The following is a 19426-nucleotide window of genomic DNA, read 5'->3' on the forward strand; positions in this document are numbered from 1 at the left end:
TCTGAACCAAGCCGCTCTTGTTAAGGAATCAGGGCTCCCTCCCCTCAGTCCTGGGTGTGATCTATCGCACCCCTCCCCCACCCCCAGATCCAACACACCCCTGCTAAGAACCTTTTCCAAGTCCTGAAAAACCTTTCATAGGGTGTCTCAGCCCAGCAGCTCCAAAGCACCCCCTCTTGCCTGGCCTGCCGGCCTGGTCCGAAGGCCTGCCCCTCTGACCTCTGCCCAGTGGGCTTTACTCACCCTCTACCAGCAGGCATGTGTTGGCACTGTCCTGGCCGGCCTGGCAGCAGTAAGTGCCCTGGTCCTCTGGTCTCACGTTATGGATGACCAGGCTGTGGGTGGGGCCGTGGCTGCGCATCTCATACTTGTCTCCTGGGCACAGCTCGACACCCTCCCGTAACCAGCACACGTGGCCCCTGGAGCGGGACACGGTCACCTCCAGCACCGCCCGGCGGCCGGCAAGAACAGTCTTCTCGCGAGGGGGGCGGCGGCATATCTGGAGAGGCAATGCTGGGAGCGGGTGGCGGGGCGGGCAGGAGCTTAAGTTAATAGAAACACCCATGGCCCCAGGAGGAGACACGCAGCATCCCTCCCCGTGGCCTCCACTCCAGGCATCAGCCCTCCGGGCCACAGTCCATTCCTCTGCATCCCCAATCCACAGTCTCTTCTACCCCAGGAAACGCGTTGCCCTCTGTGATCCGCCCCAAGAGCGCCCTCGAAGAGAGAGGGGAGGCAGCGTTACTGGGACCAGCCGCCAGTCCCTCAGTCCCAGAGCGGAGGTGATGCCCCCTTCCCTGTCGCCCCGCCTCAGTAGCTTACCCTCCACCTCCAGCAGAGCCAAGGACTGGGCGGGTCCCGCCTGGAAGCGGACTTCACCCGCGTCCTCGACTCGCAGCTCGCTCAGCACCAGAATGTGTTTCTTCCCTGGGGGTGATGGGGGGAGCTAGCAAGGCCGGATCCGCCTCTGGGGAGGGTTCAGGGGCGAGGGTGGGGATAGAGAAGGCCCGGGGTGGGTTCGGTCTAGGAAGGTGTTCCTTGGGATGCGGAGCGGGAAGCGGAGCGAACCGGACTCAGAGCTGGGGGCGGAGAAAAGTCCTGGAGTGCCGGTTTGTCGGGCGGGGCGGGGCCTATTCGAGCTAGAGGCGGAGCTTATCGTGGTGGGCGTGTCTGTCTAACCTGGGGCGGGGCAGCAGGTCAGAGAGGGTAGAAAGGCGGACAGACCTTCCTGTCGGATGCGGACGCGGCCTTCGGGTTTTAGCGGGCGGCCTCCGAGCTCCCAGCGCCCGGTGGTCTCGGTCTCTGACACCGTACACTCGAACGTGGCGCCGTCGCCTTCGCGGGCGCGCACGGACTGGAGCTCGGAAAGCACAGACACTGTGCGCTCTGGGGCAGAGCGGGGGCGGGAGGAGGGGTTGAGTGGAGGGGGAGGTGCCCGGCCACACCCACGCCACGCCCCCTCTCTGAGGCCTCCCCGGGGTCGGCCCTGGGGGAAGAACCGTCAGCGGTCCCAGTGCCCGTCGAGCACCCTGCCACCGCTCCGCCCTGTACACACCGCGCACGATCAGACGAACCGGCCCGGCCTGGGCCGTCCCCACCACACAGCTGTAGGTCCCGGCGTCCGAGGAACTGCAGCGCCGCAGCTGGAGAAGGCGGCGCGTCCCGAGGGCCTGGAGCCGGAGCCGGGGGCTGGGGGTGAGCGCGCGCCCGTCCTAGGGGCGGAGTTGTAGAGTCGGGCCGAGCTCACCTGGGTACTGGAAGCCGCGGCTCTGGAGGGCGGCGCCCTCTGTCGTTGCCAAGTAGTCTGGAGGCGAGTTTACTTGTGCCCAAGTTCCCAAGCTAGGGTTGGGCTTCACCAAGAGCCTCTTTGAAAGGTGTAACCCTTTAGAGACATTAGGGCCCAGAAGGGGCACCCCAGGTTCAGGAAACCAGGTCACATGGGGAATGCGCGGGGATTCTAGAATTAGGTAAATCTGGATTCTATTATGGCTCTAGCCCTTTTGTCTGCCTTTGGCAAGACAAATCTGGTGAGGTGTGGTTAAGTAAATTCATCTCCTTAGCTCAGTTGCAAGTAAATTCATCTCCTTAGCTCAGTTGCAAGTAAATTCATCTCCTTAGCTCAGTTTCTCCCTAGGCAACAAACACTGGAAAAAAGGCCTACCCCTGAGGTTTTAAAAAGTAAAGGTTTTGAAGACTAAAGGCCTCAATGTAATGTCAGTCTTAGTGCAGTGCCAGGCATACTCAGTGGGTATTAGTTGTTGACGTTATCGTTATTGTGGTTATGCACACAAGGTTTGCACTTGGGCTGGGCTCTGACCTTCTCCCAGGTAACATCAGCCAAGGCCTGGGAAAGCTCGCACTCGAATGTAGCTGTGTCTCCCTCTGTCACCTCTAGGTCCTGTGGCCCCTGCACAATGGTCACTGGGACCTCTGAGTGGGAAAGGAAGGACAGTGCACAGGGATCATGGGTAAGGGCAAGATGACCCAGCTTGCAGGGACAAAGAGGACACATGTGGGCATAAGGGGTCAGTGTCCAGCACAAACTGATGAGTGAAGGCCACTGAGTGAGTGGGGGACATGCAGGTGCAAGTAGTTTAAGGGGGATGCTGGTCATTGGGGGCACAGCAGAGTGATAGGGTCAATGGTTGAGTTACTAGCTGGAAGACACAATTTAAGGTGGTCAGTAGGGGACATGGCTGGGAGATAGAGGGGATTGGAGGAGACTGGAACAGAGGTGTCCATGAATTCACCTATAGGCATGGTTAGTGGGGGAGTCCATGCTTGGCTGGGTTGGATAGCAGCAGACACTGGGCAGTGGAGGACCCTAGAGTAATCTAAGTGTGGTCAGTGGGGAATACATTGGTCTGGAAGCAAAAAATGGGGGCATTCCAGCAAGGTTGCTAGTGGAATCACCCTTAGGTACAGTCAGCAGATCAGAGGAATTGAGTGGCCACAGGCAGAAGGGCCTCAGGGGACAGGTGTGATCAGTGGGGCTATTTTCAGACAGGCAGACAACAGGGACCACACTGGCACGGCCATGCTCAAGGTGGGGAGCTCAGCTCACTGGCTGGGGCAGTGGGGCCACACGGGAATGGAAGGGGCAGAGGAGTCACACTGTACAAGGTAGGTCAGTAAGGGCCACACGGGGACAGGCAGGGTCAGTGGAGGCCACACAGGTAGTAAGTAGGGTCAGGGGTCACACGCAGGCGATCAGCCGCACCTCTCACAGTGAGTCTGGCAGCACAGCGCAGGGAATCCACCGTGAAGGAGACACAGCCCGAGTCTGCCAGGCCCAGGCCACTAAGTGCCAGACGGTGAGTGTGGCCCTCCGCATGAATGTGGCACTTGGGCCCCGGCTGCAGCCGGACTCCACCCCGGGCCCACTCCCCAATCACACCCTCCTGGGACAGCCGCAGCTGGAAGGTGGCACTGCCCCCCTCGCTGACTGTCACATCTTCCAGAGGCTGCAGGACTCTCAGCTGCCGCGCTGGTGTGGGGAGATGGGGATGGGGAGGACGCCAGCTCCACCTCTGGGCAGGGGCCACAGAGGCTCACTCACCCCTTGGCTCTACCCACAGTGTCCAGCACCCAATCTGCGGCTCTGGCTACAGACTCAAGAATGGGGATGGGGGCAAGAAAGGAGCACAACTGGCTGGACATGGGGGAGGGGAGCATACTGGGTTTAGGAAAGGAGGACACTGGAATCTGGTGAGGTGTGGTTAAGAGGGTTGAGGAGTCTGGGTGAGAAATGCTGTGATACTAGAAAGAGCAGGAGATTTGAAGTCAGATCCACTGGGACTGGAACCTAGCTCTGCCAAGTTTGTGTACTGTGTGGTCTCAGGCAAACTGCTTGACTTCTCTGGGCCCCAGTTTCTCCAATTGTACAAGATGAATAACATTGAAACATGAATTTATTGTGATGATTGAATTAGAAGAGAACACTATCACCAACAATAACCATTCACTAAGCTCTGGGTGAGCATTTCTTATGTTATCTCAGTTAATGTTCTTAAAGACCCTAAAGATAGAGTTCAGCCCCCCTTTTCAGGAGATTTGGCTCAGAGAAATTAAGTAACTTGAGTGAAGTCACACAGCTAATAGAGCTCCAGCTGAGGTTAAGGAGTGGAAAGTGCTATTTGTCAGCCACCCCAGGTTCTTAAATGGGCATGTGTGTCCCTGGGGCATGTGACTAAGTTAAACACAGAGAATCTTTTTGAAATATAATATTTATGTGTATAGCAAAGCCACCTTGGGTATATGAAATGGAATGCAAAAGCCATATGGGCTTCTGAGGTAAATAGAAAACATTAGAAAAAAGAAGTTTTGCTTTGGGCAAGCTGCTTCAGTTTGCACCCCTGGACTAGGATGGCCAGGGCCGACTTTCCTCAGCGGCAAGGGGCACTTTGGTGGGGGTCTCAGGGGCTCTAGGACGGCCAGCAGAGGCAGCGTCATGGGGTGGGTGATGCGTTAGGAGAGGACGGGGCACTCACGCCTCACACTGAGCCTGGCCAGGGTGCGATCGTGGTGGCTCTCGCAGCCGTAGGTGCCCTGGTCGGCGAGCACGACGCCGTGGATGAAGAGGCGGTGGACGTGGCCGTCCTGGGCCAGGGCCAGGCGGGAGTCGAGCGGGAGGGGCTCCCCGCCTCGCAGCCAGCGAACGGCCCCCGCGGCGCCCACCCGGCCGGTCTCCACCTCCAGGCACACGTCCTGGCCTTCCTCGGCGCGCACGTCCTGCAGCCGCCGCAGGAACAGCAGCTCCGTCTCTGTGGGGCAGAAGAGGGGCGGCCATGGAGCAGCTGGGGCCGGAGGCTGGGGCCTCGCTGGGTCCCTCCCCAGGCAGGAGCAGCAGGCTGCCGGGGCCAGGGCAGGGGGACACAAACCTCGGACATGCAGCCGAGCACTTGTGACGGTGCTCCCTGCCCGTGCGGCCACTGTCCCCGAGTCCCCGAGCTTGCAGCCTCGCACAGTCAGAGAGTGGCTTGAGCCGCTCCGGGCTATCTCCAGCTGGGGCCCTGGAGTGACGACGGCCCCATTGCGTAGCCAGGTGACTTCTGCATCTGGTGGTGAGACTTCGCACTGGAACGTGGCGTCGTCGCCCTCATGGACCGTTAATGGCGTCAGCTCAGAGAGAAGTTTCACTGGAGGTGGCTCTGGAGGGCGGTGGGGCAGTGAGCTGGCTGGGTTTTCCCCTCCTCTCCTTTCACCCCTGCCTCCCCTCCCCACTATTCAGCACGTCTTTGCTGAGGACCTATTGTGTTGGTCAGGGTTGGCCCAGAGGGCAGGTGTCAGCTCCCTGCCACTCACTCCTTTTAGCCAGGTCCTCTCAATCCCCGCCTGGTGCCTGCCCCCACTCTATAGTAATAATAAATCATCTACCATGGATCGTATTTATAGCATTAACTGTCACAGCAACCCCAGAGGACAAGCACTTCCCCTAGTTGAAGAGCTGGGGCTCAGAGAGGTTGAGCTACTTGGCTCAACACAATGGGGGAGCAGAGGTGGGTTGACTCCAGAGCCGCTGCTCTTGGCCACCAGGGAGCCCTGTGTCCTCTCCAAGTTAACGGTCACGCACACACTGGTGGGCGCCAGACGCCTCTAGGTGGGGTGGGACATGAAAAGGGTCCAAAATAACAGGAAGTGGTCCTTGGGTTGCCAGGGCCAAAGAAAGTGAGGGGTACACTGTTACCTTCCACGCTGACAAGGAAGATGCGGCTGTCCTGGGGTGCATCGCACAGGTATTCCCCAGCGTCCCTGCTCCGTGCCCCCCGCACCCGCAGCACCTGCCTGGCCCCGGCCTGCTCCAGCTGTACCCGCCCCTGGCTCGCCAGGCGCTCCCCGTCCTTGTACCAACGCGCAGGGCCCCCTGGCCCGGAGAGGTGCACCACCAGCTCCAGGTCCCCGCCTGGGGTGCTTCGAACCCTCGTCTGGGCCGCCTCAGGGGTCACCACCCGCACAGGGGGCTCTGTGGGGTCAGAGCTGGGGGTCACCGGGAAGGAGAGGCTCTAGGGCAGTAAGAAGGGGAGAGGGAGGCATGATGGGAAAGGAGCAACGGGTGGGCACGGGGTGGACGAGGGGTGCTAGCAGAGCAGGAGGCCCATGCATTTTGGGATGCTTGCTACTCAGGTTTTTTGCCCACGTTCCACTCACCAGCCACCTGGACGGTGAAGCTGAGGCTTGGGGCCTCTGGGGCAGTCCCAGTCTGGCAGGTGTAGAGACCTGCATGGGTTAGGTCTGCAGCCCGGATGCAGAGGACACGGCGGGGACCCTCGGCTTGGAGCTCTAGGCCCTGGCCCTCCTGCACAGGCCTCCCGTTGTGACTCCAGAACACAGGGGCGCTAGCCCGGGACAGCTCGCAACTCAGCAGCACTGGCTCCCCAGGGGCCACACAGAGTGGGCTGGGGGCTGCCTCCGGAGCAAGGAACTGCACAGGGGGCTCTGCACAAAGAGAGGAGCGAATGAGCCCCCGTCCGCCTCTCCTCCCTGCCCCGGGATGGCTGGGAGCACCCACCAGTGAGGCTGACGTTGAAGGTGACGGCCTCATCGCGGGTCTCACACACATACTCCCCGGCATCCTCAGACTGGGCATGGGGCAGGGTGAGGGTGCGGGCAGGCCCCTCAGCACCCAGCTGCAGGGCATCTGAGGCTTCCACCTCCAGGCCGTCCTTGTACCAGCGCACCTGGGACCCCGCAGGGGCCACCTCACAGCGTAGCTCCACGCGCCCTGGAGCTCCAAACTGTAGATCCAGGGAACGGGCTGCTGGGTGCACGATCCTCTCTGGTGGGGCTGGTGAGTGAGCAGAGGCAGGGCATGGGGCTCAGCCAGTGGGCCTCTCCCTGCCTTGCCCACCAGAAAATAAGCCCTCTCCACTTGCAGCACAACCCAGGGGGCACTTGCTGTGTGCCAGACACTGTGCTGAGCACCTGCAGCTCATTCCTTGGCTACTCTGGACCACTGCACTGTATAGATGAGGATCTGATGTCTCCATAGAGGAAAGTGACTTGTCCAGTGTCCCACAGATAGAAGATGTAGATGGATCCACACCCAGAACCAACCTCAACATACCCCTTCCTTCTTCCCCCCTCACTTCCCTCTCCTTCCCCTACTTTGCCTCTGGTATATTTAGCACCACCTGTTTGTGTGCCCTCACTAGAATGTAAGATAGGAGGTTTTGTCTCATTGGTTCAGCACCTAGAACAGTGCCAAGCACATAGTAGTCACTCAGTAAATATTTATTGACTGACTGAATGAATGAATGGTTCTAACTGCTGGGATTCCTTCCACCACACCTGCGGTCCCTGTCTCAACTTGACTTTGGAGAGCAGGGCTCTGAGAATGAGGAGGCTGGGGAGTCCCTAAGATACAAGAATTCAGGATAGTTGAGTGTATCTATCCCTTAGTTCCTACTGCCCTGGGTGCCCCAGAATCTGCTCACCTGTGACAGTGACCGTGAAGAAGGCTGAGTCATCTCCAACATCGCACACAAACTCGCCTCCGTCCGCAGGCTGGGCAGCGGGCAGCACCAGGCGGCGGTAGCGGCCATCACTCTCCAGAACCAATGCCTCGCTCTCCTCCACCTCCAGGCCATCCTTGTACCAGCGCACTGGGGCGTCCTCTCGAGACAGCTCACACATCAGCACCACACACTCCAAGCTCACGGCGATCAAGGTCACCTCATCCCGAGGGTATATGATCCTCACGGGGGGTTCTGCAAAGGGGGGCAACCACAGGCTGTCGGCCTCCCTGGAGGTATCTGGCAGCATGAAGCCCTCTTGCCCATATGATAATAAGAATAATGAGTAGAATAATAAAAACAATAGGTCCAGGATCCGCTCTTGTAATCTCTGGCACCAGAGAAGTTCCAGAATTCATAAGGATTTGGATTTTAGAAATGGTGCTTTTCTCATATACCACATATCCTCAGCCTCTGCTGGGGGCCTCTCCCCATAACCAACCACATCAACATTTCTGCAATGTAACATATATTCACCTTCAGTAGGATATATGAAAAGATATATTCATATCTTATAAATGCAAATATACAAATACACTTACTCTAATGGATAATTAAAGAGTATAAATGGATTAAAAGCAATTAAATTCAGGATTCACTGAAATGAGTTTGCATACCAAACTTACAGAAAGACTTTAGTTTTTAAGAGTTTTTTTTTTTTTTTAGAATTTTGAATAAGAGGTGGTGGATCTGAAATACAAACACTTTTATATTACCTCCTAAGATTCCAGGAACAGTCCTTAGCACATTACACTTTAAACCTTGCAGCGTGAGGTTTCCATTTCCCAGATGAGGGAACTAAGGTGCAGAGTGATAAAGCAATTTTCTTAAACTCATAGCTGGCCACAGGTACTCAAAGGCATAAGGAAGAAGCACCATTTGTTCAAGGGAGGCACACACTCTGCAGGCAGCTATGGGGATTCCACACCTGGGCTTGAAGGAACTAAGTAACACTTTTTGCATCTGTGCATGAGAGTTGCCAACACCTAAGAGTTCTCAGGGTTGCTACGTGCTAATCCTGAGAGCTCATCTCCAAGTGCTGGTGACTCCTCCACTGAAAGGAAGCCATTTCACTATTGGAAGTGACCAGTGCAATGAGCCGAAGCCTATTGACATCCCTTAACGCCCTTGTTCCCTCAGGATCTTCAAGTCGGCATAAGATTTTAGTGCCTTTCGCCCCCTTGTGGCAGGGGTGGGCAACTGCTAGCTTCCGGGCATGGTGTGCGCATGGGCAGTCGTACCCAAAACGCGGACCAGCCCTCGGCCTCCATAGGGACTGCAGGCTCGAGCTCAGGCAACCCACTTTCCTACGTGGGCTTGCTTACAGAGACTGGAGGATGCAGGCTGGTTGTCCGGGGCCCATGGAGGCCAGTAGATAGCAGAGGGTGGCTGCCTGTGGGGTGCAGGTCATGATGGGGGCAGTGGTTGTAAGGGCGGGGTGCAGTAATGAGACCTGAACAGCCCTGGGACTTGAACTTGGTGTGCGACTTGATTCACTTTGGCCTGGAGCTGAGGTGGTGTTTTGTGGGAAGCCCAAGTGCAGGCTGAAATTAGGGTGGCTGTGGCCATTATATTTGGCCAGGGCCAGGGAAAGGAGAGAGTGAAAGTGAATGGACATAGGCTAGAATGCGTGCACAAGGCCTCACTGGCACTGTGGGCTTGGTGTGCCATGCTCAGCTGACTGGGGTGCAGGGAGCGGGGCACCCTAAGCAGCTCAGCTGGGCTAGGCATGGCTCCTAGGACATGGCAAGGGACAGGGGAACAGGACAGTACCAGCAGTGGGATGGTCTCTCCGGGGCAGCCATCTTCTGTCACCTACAGCTTCCTAAACATCGCGCCACCCTCCACACATGCACACTGGAATTGGCGCTGTGAGCTGCAGCCCAAAGTCTCCTGCATGGAACCAGTATCACTTCCACAGTTCTCCTGTGTTTTTCTTGTCTAGATTGTTCTCTGCCCACCCCCATCCCCACTCAACTCTCCTCTCAGTTCTAAAGACCCTGCCTGCTGCCCTTAGCAGGCAAGTAGCTTGTAGCCTTGGGATTCCTATGGCAACCCTGGGCTACCTGCTCTCTGACATGTCTGGCTTTCCTGCCAGGCTGTGCATGCCGGGAGGTCAGACTGAGTTTTCTAAGAGGTGCTAAATGTTGGAAGCCCAGCCCAGGACTGGCCCCATGTGTGGAGAGGCGACTTCCTCCAAGGCCCTCCCTGCCTCTCCTCTCTGCTCTCAAGCCCTCTTCCCTCACCGCACTTATCACAAGGTGTCGCTGTATGTTTATTTGCGTGTTTATTGGTTTAACACAGGGGTCGCAAATGCAAATGCCCACAAGGGCCAGGAACCTTAGGTCAGGGGCTGAAGCAGTCTGGGGAGAGGCAAAAAGGAATGGCAGGGAGGGTGGGCAGAGGAATGGGGGCCCCCGGTACTATGGGGCTATTCAGCACCAGCAGATCGTCGCCAAGGGGGGAAGCGGGACCAGAGCCGCCGGGTCTTCGGCCTTTTCAAGAGGACGCATAACTCCGGATTGTTATTTGAACTGTCCTGACTTTGGTAAGACTCTGCAGGCCAAACAAAACACACCTGTGGGCTGCCCAGGGTCCCAGGGACTGCCCGTTTGCGACCCCTGGTTAACAGCTGCCTCCCCAGCTAGACTGGCAGCTCCCCAAGGACAGGGACTGTATCTGTATCACTCACCAATTACTCCTGGCACCTGGCCCAGAGACAGTGCTTAATCAATGAGCTGGTGGAACACAACTAGTCCTGGCCTTGCACTGGGGAAGGGCCTGTTCACTGGAATGGGGCATCCTGGGCTCTTCCCTGCAGGGACCCTGGTGCATGCACCCGCGCCCAGGCCTTCCTCCTCCCATGTGCACGCAAGCAACAGGACATTCAGCCATTTCCCCCATGGGTCAGGACTGTTCTCTGGTCACTCTGGGGAGTTGGGGTGGACCCACACCTGTGACTGTGACAGTGAAGGAGGCAGATTCGTCATCAATTTCACACAAGTACTCGCCGGAGTCCTCAAGCTGGACAGCAGGTAGCACCAGGCGGCGGACAGTGTCCTCCTTCTGCAGAAGCAGTGCTGGGCTCTCTACCACCTCCTCACCATCCTTGGTCCAGCGCACCTCGGCCCAGGGCCGACACAGCTCACAGGTCAGTACCACGCGCTCCAGGCGCACAGCTGCTACATACACTTTGCCGCTGGGGTACACAATCCATGAGGAGACATCTGGGGAACAGGGACAGCCACCAATGCGCATGAGGGGCTGGGGCAGCTGTGCCTGCTGCCCTCCCTGATCCAAGCCTCTTCCCTATGTCCTGGAAAGTAGACCATGTGTTGAATAAGAAGGACTTTTAGCTGTAAGCAGCTAGAGACACATGGTCCCCCAAAGATAGCTGTCATGGTCAGGGGAACAAAAGTGCAGTTACCAAAGCATTCCAGGCTTTGGTGTACAAACTCCGTATTCCTGGGTTGGGACAGGGCTGTATGAAGGGTGAAATGGGGGAGAGGAGGGTCAGGCCTCCAGGTAGAGCTGGGGTCACCCGCAGAGCTCTGAGATCTTTTGACCTTCTTGTTCCTGAGACCCCTGGCCCTGCAGTACAGTTACTGTCCCCAAAGATTCCCCTTGGTGGGGTCTCCAGGACAATGGAGAAGGCAGGGCTTTCCTGGTGACAGGTAGCCAGGACCAATGTGATCGTGACAACACACTTCCAGACTATGGCTAGGCCCTGGTGGAGAACGGGAGGGAGTCTGATCAGCAAGATACAGGAGTGTAACAGCTGCTGCTGCTGCTGCTGGTCCCCCACCTGTGATGGTGACAGTGAAGTAGGCACGCTCCTCTCCAGCGACACACTGAAACTCGCCCCCGTCAGGGGGCTGGGCGGCAGGCAGCACCAGGCGATGATGGGGCCCCTCATTCTCCAGTACCACGAAGTCACTCTCCTCCACCTCCTGCCCATCCTTGTACCAGCGCACGGGGGCGTCCTCTCGGTCCACCTCACAGGTCAGCATGACACACTCAGAGGTTATGGCATGTACAAACACATGCTCTTGGGGGTCCACGATATGCACTGGGGGATCTGGGGTGGGGAAAAGAGATGGATCACACACACACCCACACATAGGAGACAGGAGTCCAAACTGGTCTCATGGCAGGAGGTACTGTCTCTGCATGCAAAGACATTGAGAAGTGCTTAAAGCTACTGCGTAGGAGTTTCAGGGACAATGATATGGATTCTTGATAGCATGGCAGGTGAGGCCATGACAAAGATCATATGGCCCTTGAGAGATCTTTTGGTCCCCAGAGGATCAGAGGTAGCTGGGTGGGGACATGGAGGAAATAAAGCATAGAGTTCACATAGTGGTATCCACATTTGTCTAGGCAGGAGGGAGGTCATTGTCACAAGCCACACTGGCTGAGCTTGCTACTTCCTTCACAATAAAGTCCCCAGGAGGGGCAAGAGGAGGAGAGTGGCTTAACTGGTGGGAACTAGCTGCTCGTATGGGTAGTACTATGTTTGATATGGTTGTGTCTTCAAAGTTCCATGTGCAAAGACTTGGTCCCAGGGTGGCACTTTTGGAGATGCTGTGGACCTATAGGAGGAGGTGCCAAGCAGGTCATTGAGGGCATGCCCTTCAAGGGGCCTGTGGAACCTCAGCCTCTTCCTTTCCTTTGCTTTCTGGCCATGAGGTGAGCAGTTGGCCACTGTCACTAGCACTTCTAGCTGAGGCTCAAAGTGGGTCCCTGATCTTGGACTGGAACCTCCACCAACGTGAACCAAAATAAACCTTTTCTCTTTGTAAGTTAATTAAGTTAATAATTATAGCCCTGGATGTTCTTGCTCTGGAGAGCCCAGGAGGCCTGGACATGTGCATTTATAATAAGCCTCCAGGGTGCTCCCGAAGCGATTGGACCATGGATTGTCTGGTGAGAACCACTGGACCAGGCACTCGACACTTCTGTATGATCTGACCACCTGGAGTAGTAAGCAGAGGCTAGTCCTGGGTGTGGTGTATGGTGTTTGCTGGCTACATATGGGGTAAACCACATCACCTCTTTGAGCCTCATCCCATTTATGTGAACTGGAATTGTATTACCCCTCATCTAGATGTGAAAAATTGAACCAAACAGTAAATATTTGAAGTCCTACCATGGCACTAGGCTCAGAGTGAGATGCCCAGTAAATGTTACCTCCCATCTTTTTCCTCTTAATTGCATTTGGTTCTTTCGCCTCATCCAGCAGAGGGTATGCAGGGGTCAAGTGTGCTAGAAGGTGATGAGAGGGTAAAGAAGCAAGTGCAGCTGATCTAAAATATGCACCCTGGCCACTAAGCCCTGCTTCTAAGGGAACCCCAAGCGGACAGACCAGGGGGAAAGGCTTGCCCTGCCCCAGAATTGGCCTCAGCTGGAGGAGCCCAGGCCAGTAGGTTTCTGACCTTGGACAGTGACACTGAAGAAGGCTGAGACCCCTTCTGTTCTGCATTCAAACTCGCCGCTGTCTCGGACTTCAGCCTCAGGCAGGATTAGACGGTGTCTGCGCCCATCCATCTTCACCACCAGCGACTCGCTCTCCTCCACTTTCTGCCCATCTTTGTACCAGGTTGCTGGGAAGTCTACTCTCGAGAGCTCACAGGTCAGCACCACCCGCTCCGAGGTCGTGAAGGTCAGTGACACCTTGTCTTGGGGGCTCAGGATGTGCACTGGGCTCTCTGCATGGGGACAAATAGCCACACCCAGTTTCCTCAGCAAGCTGTGCCTCAGATCAGCATCCCTCTCACTGTGCGCGCGAACATCTGGGAGGAGAGCTGACATTTGTGTATTTATTGGGGTTTAAAAATATAAGTTTGAGTTTTTGTGTGGTTATGATTTAAATGGATATGACTTGAATGGGAGACCCAAAGGTTCATGGCAGCTTGGTGGCACTGGGACTTTACGGAGATCGAGCCTATCGAGAGGAAATTAGGTCGCTGGGAGCATCATCCTTGGAAGAGATCAATGTTGTTCTCACATGACCCCAGTTAGGTCTTGCGAGTGGCTTGTTACAAAGCAAGGCCATCTATTCACTTGTCATCCTCCACACACTGCCATCTCGTGACTCAGTCAAGAGGGCTCTCCCCAGAGACTAAGGAGATGATGCTGCCCAATCTTTCTGCCTTCAAAATGGTCCGTGAAGCAAAGCTCTTTTCTTTCTAAAGTAGCCAGCATCTGGTTCTATTAGGGCAACAGAAAACCAACTACCAAAGGCTGATATACTCACTCTTGAGAGCAGTGATTTGAGGGTTCCTAGAGAGCCTGCCCCAAAGGCAGATTCTAGAAGTCTGAGTTTGCAGGGGCCAGGGAGTCTGCATTATCAACCAGCCCTCCAGGCGATTCTGAGGTGCTGGATCCTGGCTGCTGTTCATTTCCCCCCTGCTCTCGGCTTGCTGGCTGGCAGCTGGCCCTCTTGAGGCCCAAACTTGGGCACTGCTCATTTCTTGATTGGTCTAACAAACTCCAGTAATGGTGAGATGGCAAACACTAGAGTGTTCCTTGAATTCTCAGTCTCTCTACTCTAACTGTCCTCTTCAGGGATGCCTCATCCTCTCTCCTTCCCTGTCCCAACAGGTGGCATAGGGGGATTCTAGAGCCAAACTACTTGGGTTCATAATCCAACACCACCATTCAGTAGCTCTGTGATGCTGAACAAGTTATTTAACCTCTCTGTGCTTCAGCTGTCTCACTTATAAAATGGGGATGACAAAAGAGACTATCTCATAGGGCTGTTAAGAGAATAGTGTTAATTAATGTCAAGGGATTCGGACTGGCCCTGGCACATAGGGAGACTGCCATGATGGAGCAGGAAGCAGTCAGGAACTAAAGGTCAGGGTCCATGCCTCCCAAATGATATGACAAAAGTGACAGATTTCTATAAAGCATAAAACACTCTGGAGAATTGGGATGTGATGCTATAGAGAAAATGAGTGCCCTGTATGTTGCACACAGGTTGAAATTGGCCTATTGGCCTCTGACCTCTCCATATGAGCTTCTTAGCCTGTGAGAAAGGGGAACAGTATTTGCTGTATTTGGCCAACAGGACTTCCGTGTCTTGACCCTGTCTGCCCTTTGGGGGGCCCCGCCAGCACCAACCTTGGATGGTGAGGGCAGCTGAGTCCTGTACACCAGGGCAGCTGAAGCCAACCAGGGCCCCACTGTCCTCGTGCTTGACGGCTTGCAGGATGAGTCTGTGCTGCAGACCCTTCTGTTCCATTCGGTACCTCAGGGCCCCAGGCTCCACCTGGCCCTCTGGCTTGTTAACCTTGAGTTCTTCTCCATTAAGGAACCAGGTCCCCTGGATGATGGTGGACAGATCAAGGGAGAAGACAGCATCTTCCCCATCGTATACCTGCACATCCTCCAGACCTGCCACCAGGCGAGCTGTGGGCACTGAGGTAGGACAGAGTATGACCATCAGAACCGGAAGGGGACAGAGTGAAGAAACCAGAAAGCAGAGGGCTGGGAGAGAGCGAAGTGGTGATGGGAGGACATGACTTGGGGTACAGCCACTAACAGGCAGGGTCTAGCAGGATGACTCACCAAGGTGAGCAGAACCATGGAACACGACGTGGGGACTGCGGCCATGTTCGCTAACTGTGCAGACGCGGAAACGGTAGTCACCCTCCGAGGGCACACAGTCGCCTGGCACCTCCACGGCTCCAGCTTTCTCAATGCTGAAGCACTGGACCCAGTCTTCAGAGCCCACCTCCTGCCGCTCCAGGCGGTAGATAAAGGGGGTCTCAGGAGGTGGCTCGGGAGGCTTCCAGGTCAGTAGGACCGTGTTCTTGTGGCCCTTGAACATCTCAGCCAGCACCGGAGGTCCTGGAGGATTGTGCTTGACACCTGAGACAAGGGCAGGGTTTGCACTCAATCTTGCTCAAGCCTCCCACAGCCCTCCGTCTTTGAATATACTTTGCTGACCCCGGCTCTGGTGTCTGGTCACCCTCCCACCCTGGCCTTCCTGGGCAGAGGCCTTCATGTCCTCACATTTGACTCTGAGCAGAGTGGTGGTGCGCGAGTTGCCTAGGCTGAAGGTGACCTCGCCAGCTTCTTCTCGGGTGACCCCTGGAAGGACCAGGGCGTGCATGTGACCAGAACTGCTCTGGCAGGTGGCTGGCAGCTCCTCCCCGTCACGGCTCCAGCGCCCCTCAACCCCGGCCTCTCGCGTCTCCACCAGCAGCACGGCGTTCTCTCCCTCCAGCACATCAAGCTTCCGGGGCAGCCTCTTCAGTATGGGCCCTGAGATGTGCACGGCAAGCCATCAGCCCAGGGCTAGGCACCTGCCGGCCATAGCCTCAGCCTCAGCCTCTTCCCACTGGCCAGCTGACCTTTAACTGTGACATTGGCCACTGTGCGCACCCGGCCTCTCATCTCGCACAGGTAGACACCATCATCATCTGCCTTCAGCCTGTGGATGATGAGGCGCCTGACGGTGCCCTCTTCAATCTGTTCATACTTGCGGCAGGGCAGCAGCCGCTGGTCCTCTCGGAACCAGGCTGTGGGAATGCGGGAGTTGGGCACTTTACACTCCAGCACGGCAATCCCATGCTCCCGGCCCTCCACATCCTGCAGGGGCCTCGTGAAGCGGAGGCGGGGCTCTGCGGAGAGGGGAGAGACAAGAGAAGGCTCTGGAGAGAGGCCAGCCCAGGAAGAGGGCTCCTGAACATACATGAGATCTCGTTCTTTGCTCTTTCCCCAGAGACAGCAGGACATGGAATCATAAATTATAAGAAGGGAAGTCAAACGATGGCCTTCTCATCTGACCCTGACACTTGCTAGCCACATCACCTTGAGCAAGACCTGTGCCTCAGTTCCCTTACTTGTAAAATGAGAAAAGCAAGGGGAGAAGTTAGATCTCAGGTCAGTGATTTTCAAACTGATCCCTTAGGCTTCTCAGAGGCACCTCACAAATTCTGCCAGGGTCCGAGTCAAATTTCATTATTAAGATATTCTAACCATTTTCAAAAATAAAGTAAAAAGAAAGAAAAGTTAGGAAAGAGAAAAGATAAAAAGACATACGATGCTGGAAAATCCCAGCGGGTTAACTTGGGTTGCTGGAGAAGCTGGTTTTTATGGCACTCTGGGAAGTTCCTCTTGCCTTCCCTCTGGGCTTTTCTTTCTTGATGAAATTCCAATTCAGCACTGGCCTGGCAAGTTCGTGCACATAAAGCTGTACCAGTGAGGCCACTGCTACAGCCCAGGTGCCACACGCTTGAGTGAGTGCCAGGGAGGGCTTGGAAGAATTTGTCAACATTTTTTTTCCCAGCAGAAAGTTGAGTAATAACCAGTGAAGGTATAACCCCTCATGTTGTGATGAAATCCTATTATAGAGAACTTTAACTTCCAGTGTGAGCATGGGGTGTGTTTTTGTTTTGTATGAATTTTCTGTTTGTGAATAAGGTAAGCATTTATTAGATATTATTGGTGATTCAAGTTTGAAAAACAAATTTTCTCTCCTTCACCTTCCTCTTTTTTCAAACTTAAAAGAGCAGTTTAATGAAAGAATAGCCAAAAATTATGGGATATTTTTCCTCTCCAGTGAATGAATAGTTTCTCTACTTGATGTCAGCATCAGGGCCTTCCCCACAGGTTCAGAGATTAGACCCACTATGCATCCAGCCTCCACTCCAAATACTGCAGTCCCTTGTTCTGACTGATTAACCTTGTAAGTTTAGACCTAGCCTTATTCGTTTAGACAGATAAAAATGCTCCTTATATCTGTCTTACATATTGGAGTTACAAATGGGAATCCAGTTGAGGAAGGGCTAAGATAGCAAAGGTTGGAAACCACTGGAGAACAGATCTAGGGTTCTCGCGGTTTGTGCATCAACCATTTCTTAGTGCCTTGGAATGGGCTAAGAAATTCCAGAGTGTCTTGGAAACCTACTAAATCAAATATCTGAGGGGTGAGAGGCAGTCAGTTAGGAAACTGGTATTTAATGTTTCCGCCTGTCGCCCAGACTTGGGCACCAAGGGGAGCACGAGTTAAGGAGGACCTCAGAGGGCGATGGAGGCCCCTCCCCAGCCCCAGAACGCTCAGAGGGCGCTACCTTTGACGTGCAGCTGCACAGCGCTGAGCGTTTGGCCAGCAGAGTTCCGAGCCGCGCAGACATAGAGCCCGCGGTCCTTGGCCTGGCAGTAGAGCACCTTGAGCACAAAGCCGCCATCGCGATCGCGGTACATGAGGCGGCGGCGGTCAGGAAGCAGGGGACGGCCCTCCCAGTGCCATTCGATCTCGGGCTCAGGCTTGCCCATCACGTAGCAGCGGAACTTGGCGTGCTTGCCCTCGTTCACCCAGAAGGTCTTGGGCGCGCACTTGAGAGGCTCCACCACCGGAGCGGGGGCCTCCTCGGGGTCCTCCGGCGGGCTCTCGGGGGGCTGGTGCACCTGGAGCAGCGCGCCGGCCTGCGCGTGGCCGTGCGCGTTGCGGGCGTGGCACACGTAGACGCCCGAGTCTGGCAGACGGGCCGCCAGGATGCGCAGCGCCAGGCTCGTGCCCCGGCCACCCGCGGCGCGGCCGGGCTCCAGCACGAAGTGACTGCTGTCCCACACCTCATCCAGGGCCATCCCATCCTTCTCCCAGTACAGCGTGGGTTCCGGGATGCCCCCCACTTGGCACGTCAGCACCACCTCCTCCCCCCGCAGCACCCACTGGGACCGGGGTCCCGTCAGGAACACCGGGGCGCCCTCCCCGGTTCCGGGAGGCGGCAGCGGGTGCTCGGCGGGTTGGGGCTCAGGCTCGGGGGCCGGCGGCTCCAGCACGGTGACCGCGGCCGCCGCGTAGGCCTCTCCGGCCGCGTTACGAGCGCGGCACACGTAGACCCCGGCGTCGGTGGGCAGCGCGCCGCTCAGCAGCAGGCCATGCTCGGCGCCGTCCGCCGGGAAGCTCAGGCGCTCCGAGGCCGCCAGCTGCTGCCCGCCTTTCTCCCACACGACAGTGGGCGGCGGCTCCCCCAGGACCACGCATTTGAGCTCGGCCTCCGCGCCACTTACCACCCGCACGGGCCGCGGGAAGCGCAGGAAGCACGGGGGACTCCCCTGATCCCCTGAGCCTGCCTTCATCGCGGTGGCTGCGGATGCCCCACCGCGGCGCGGGGGAGGGGCGGTCGGCGGTGGCGCCGAGGCCGGGAGAGCAGCGCGAGTCCCGAAGGCTGGAGCGTTGGGGAACCGCGGAGCTCGCCCCAGTCCACCCCTTCCCGGCTCGCCTCCTTACCCTCGGCCTGGAGCAGCAGCTCTGGCGCGCGGCGGAAACTCCCCGGCCCGCAGCCCAGAGCTTAGGGGGCAGTCCTTCCTGTTTGCCTTTCCAGCGAGGGGCCCCGCAGCCTCCTCTGCCCGCGGCCTGGTTTCCTGCTCTCTTCCCAGCCCCCTCCCACAGCCTGGGCCTCTTTCCCTCCTCCCTCCCACCTCCAGCCGCCAGGTCCCCAACTGCCCGCCAGGCTTGGGCCTGAGTGGCAGAGGCGCCTGCAGCTGCCAATCCCAAAAATATTCTCTGATGACACAGCTGGAGGACAAGGGCCCAGCCTGGCTCCTCCAGGCTAAGTATAGAGCAGGCTGGACCACCTGCCCCCCGCCCAAGCCCCAGTTCTAGTTGCAGCCCAACCCTTCGCTTAGGCTAGCCCAGCAGTTGCTTGGTTGAAGGGCTCTCAGAGGGGCTAAGGAAGCTGATGCATTCTGTCTTTCTGACAAAAGGCACTTTCAGAAACTGGCCAAACCCAGCTCTCAGGCTGCTTCTGTCCCACCTGAGGTCACCTCTGTGCTGGGTGCTGAGATGTGAGACAGCGTGTGGGTGTGTGTGTAGGGGGAAGAGGTTGTATGTTTGTATGTGTGGGTCAGGTCACTCCGGGTGAACATCCTCCCCAGCCCCCTCTCCCACATTCTTGGCC

The 19426-nt window shown here is 56.5% G+C and overlaps 1 protein-coding gene across 5 annotated transcripts; it reads right to left on the minus strand.

The window, feature by feature from the left end:
* Nucleotides 1-235: 235 nt before the first annotated feature.
* Nucleotides 236-19326, minus strand: Obsl1 (obscurin like cytoskeletal adaptor 1). 5 transcript variants are annotated; one of them, XM_013360878.4, is made up of 20 exons: nucleotides 17594-19326; nucleotides 15872-16141; nucleotides 15531-15782; nucleotides 15084-15386; nucleotides 14637-14933; nucleotides 12947-13219; nucleotides 11317-11589; nucleotides 10466-10738; nucleotides 7434-7706; nucleotides 6509-6784; nucleotides 6148-6435; nucleotides 5687-5962; nucleotides 4881-5150; nucleotides 4491-4763; nucleotides 3221-3487; nucleotides 2318-2430; nucleotides 1556-1712; nucleotides 1225-1386; nucleotides 823-927; nucleotides 236-513 (listed from the first exon to the last, which is right to left on the minus strand). In XM_013360878.4, exons 1-20 carry the CDS (start codon nucleotides 18603-18605, stop codon nucleotides 236-238), a joined length of 5691 nt encoding a protein of 1896 aa, XP_013216332.3. In that variant the 5' UTR covers nucleotides 18606-19326. The 5 variants fall into 5 exon arrangements, with proteins under 5 accessions (XP_013216332.3, XP_005330578.2, XP_077874198.1 ...); XM_005330521.5 differs by lacking the exon at nucleotides 5687-5962 and having other exon boundaries at nucleotides 17594-19325; XM_078018072.1 differs by lacking the exons at nucleotides 236-513; nucleotides 823-927; nucleotides 1225-1386; ... (2 more) ...; nucleotides 3221-3487; nucleotides 5687-5962 and having other exon boundaries at nucleotides 3894-4763; nucleotides 17594-19319.
* Nucleotides 19327-19426: the final 100 nt, after the last annotated feature.

This window comes from Ictidomys tridecemlineatus, chromosome 7 (genome assembly GCF_052094955.1).
Source record: "Ictidomys tridecemlineatus isolate mIctTri1 chromosome 7, mIctTri1.hap1, whole genome shotgun sequence".
Taxonomy (NCBI): Eukaryota; Metazoa; Chordata; class Mammalia; order Rodentia; family Sciuridae; genus Ictidomys; species Ictidomys tridecemlineatus.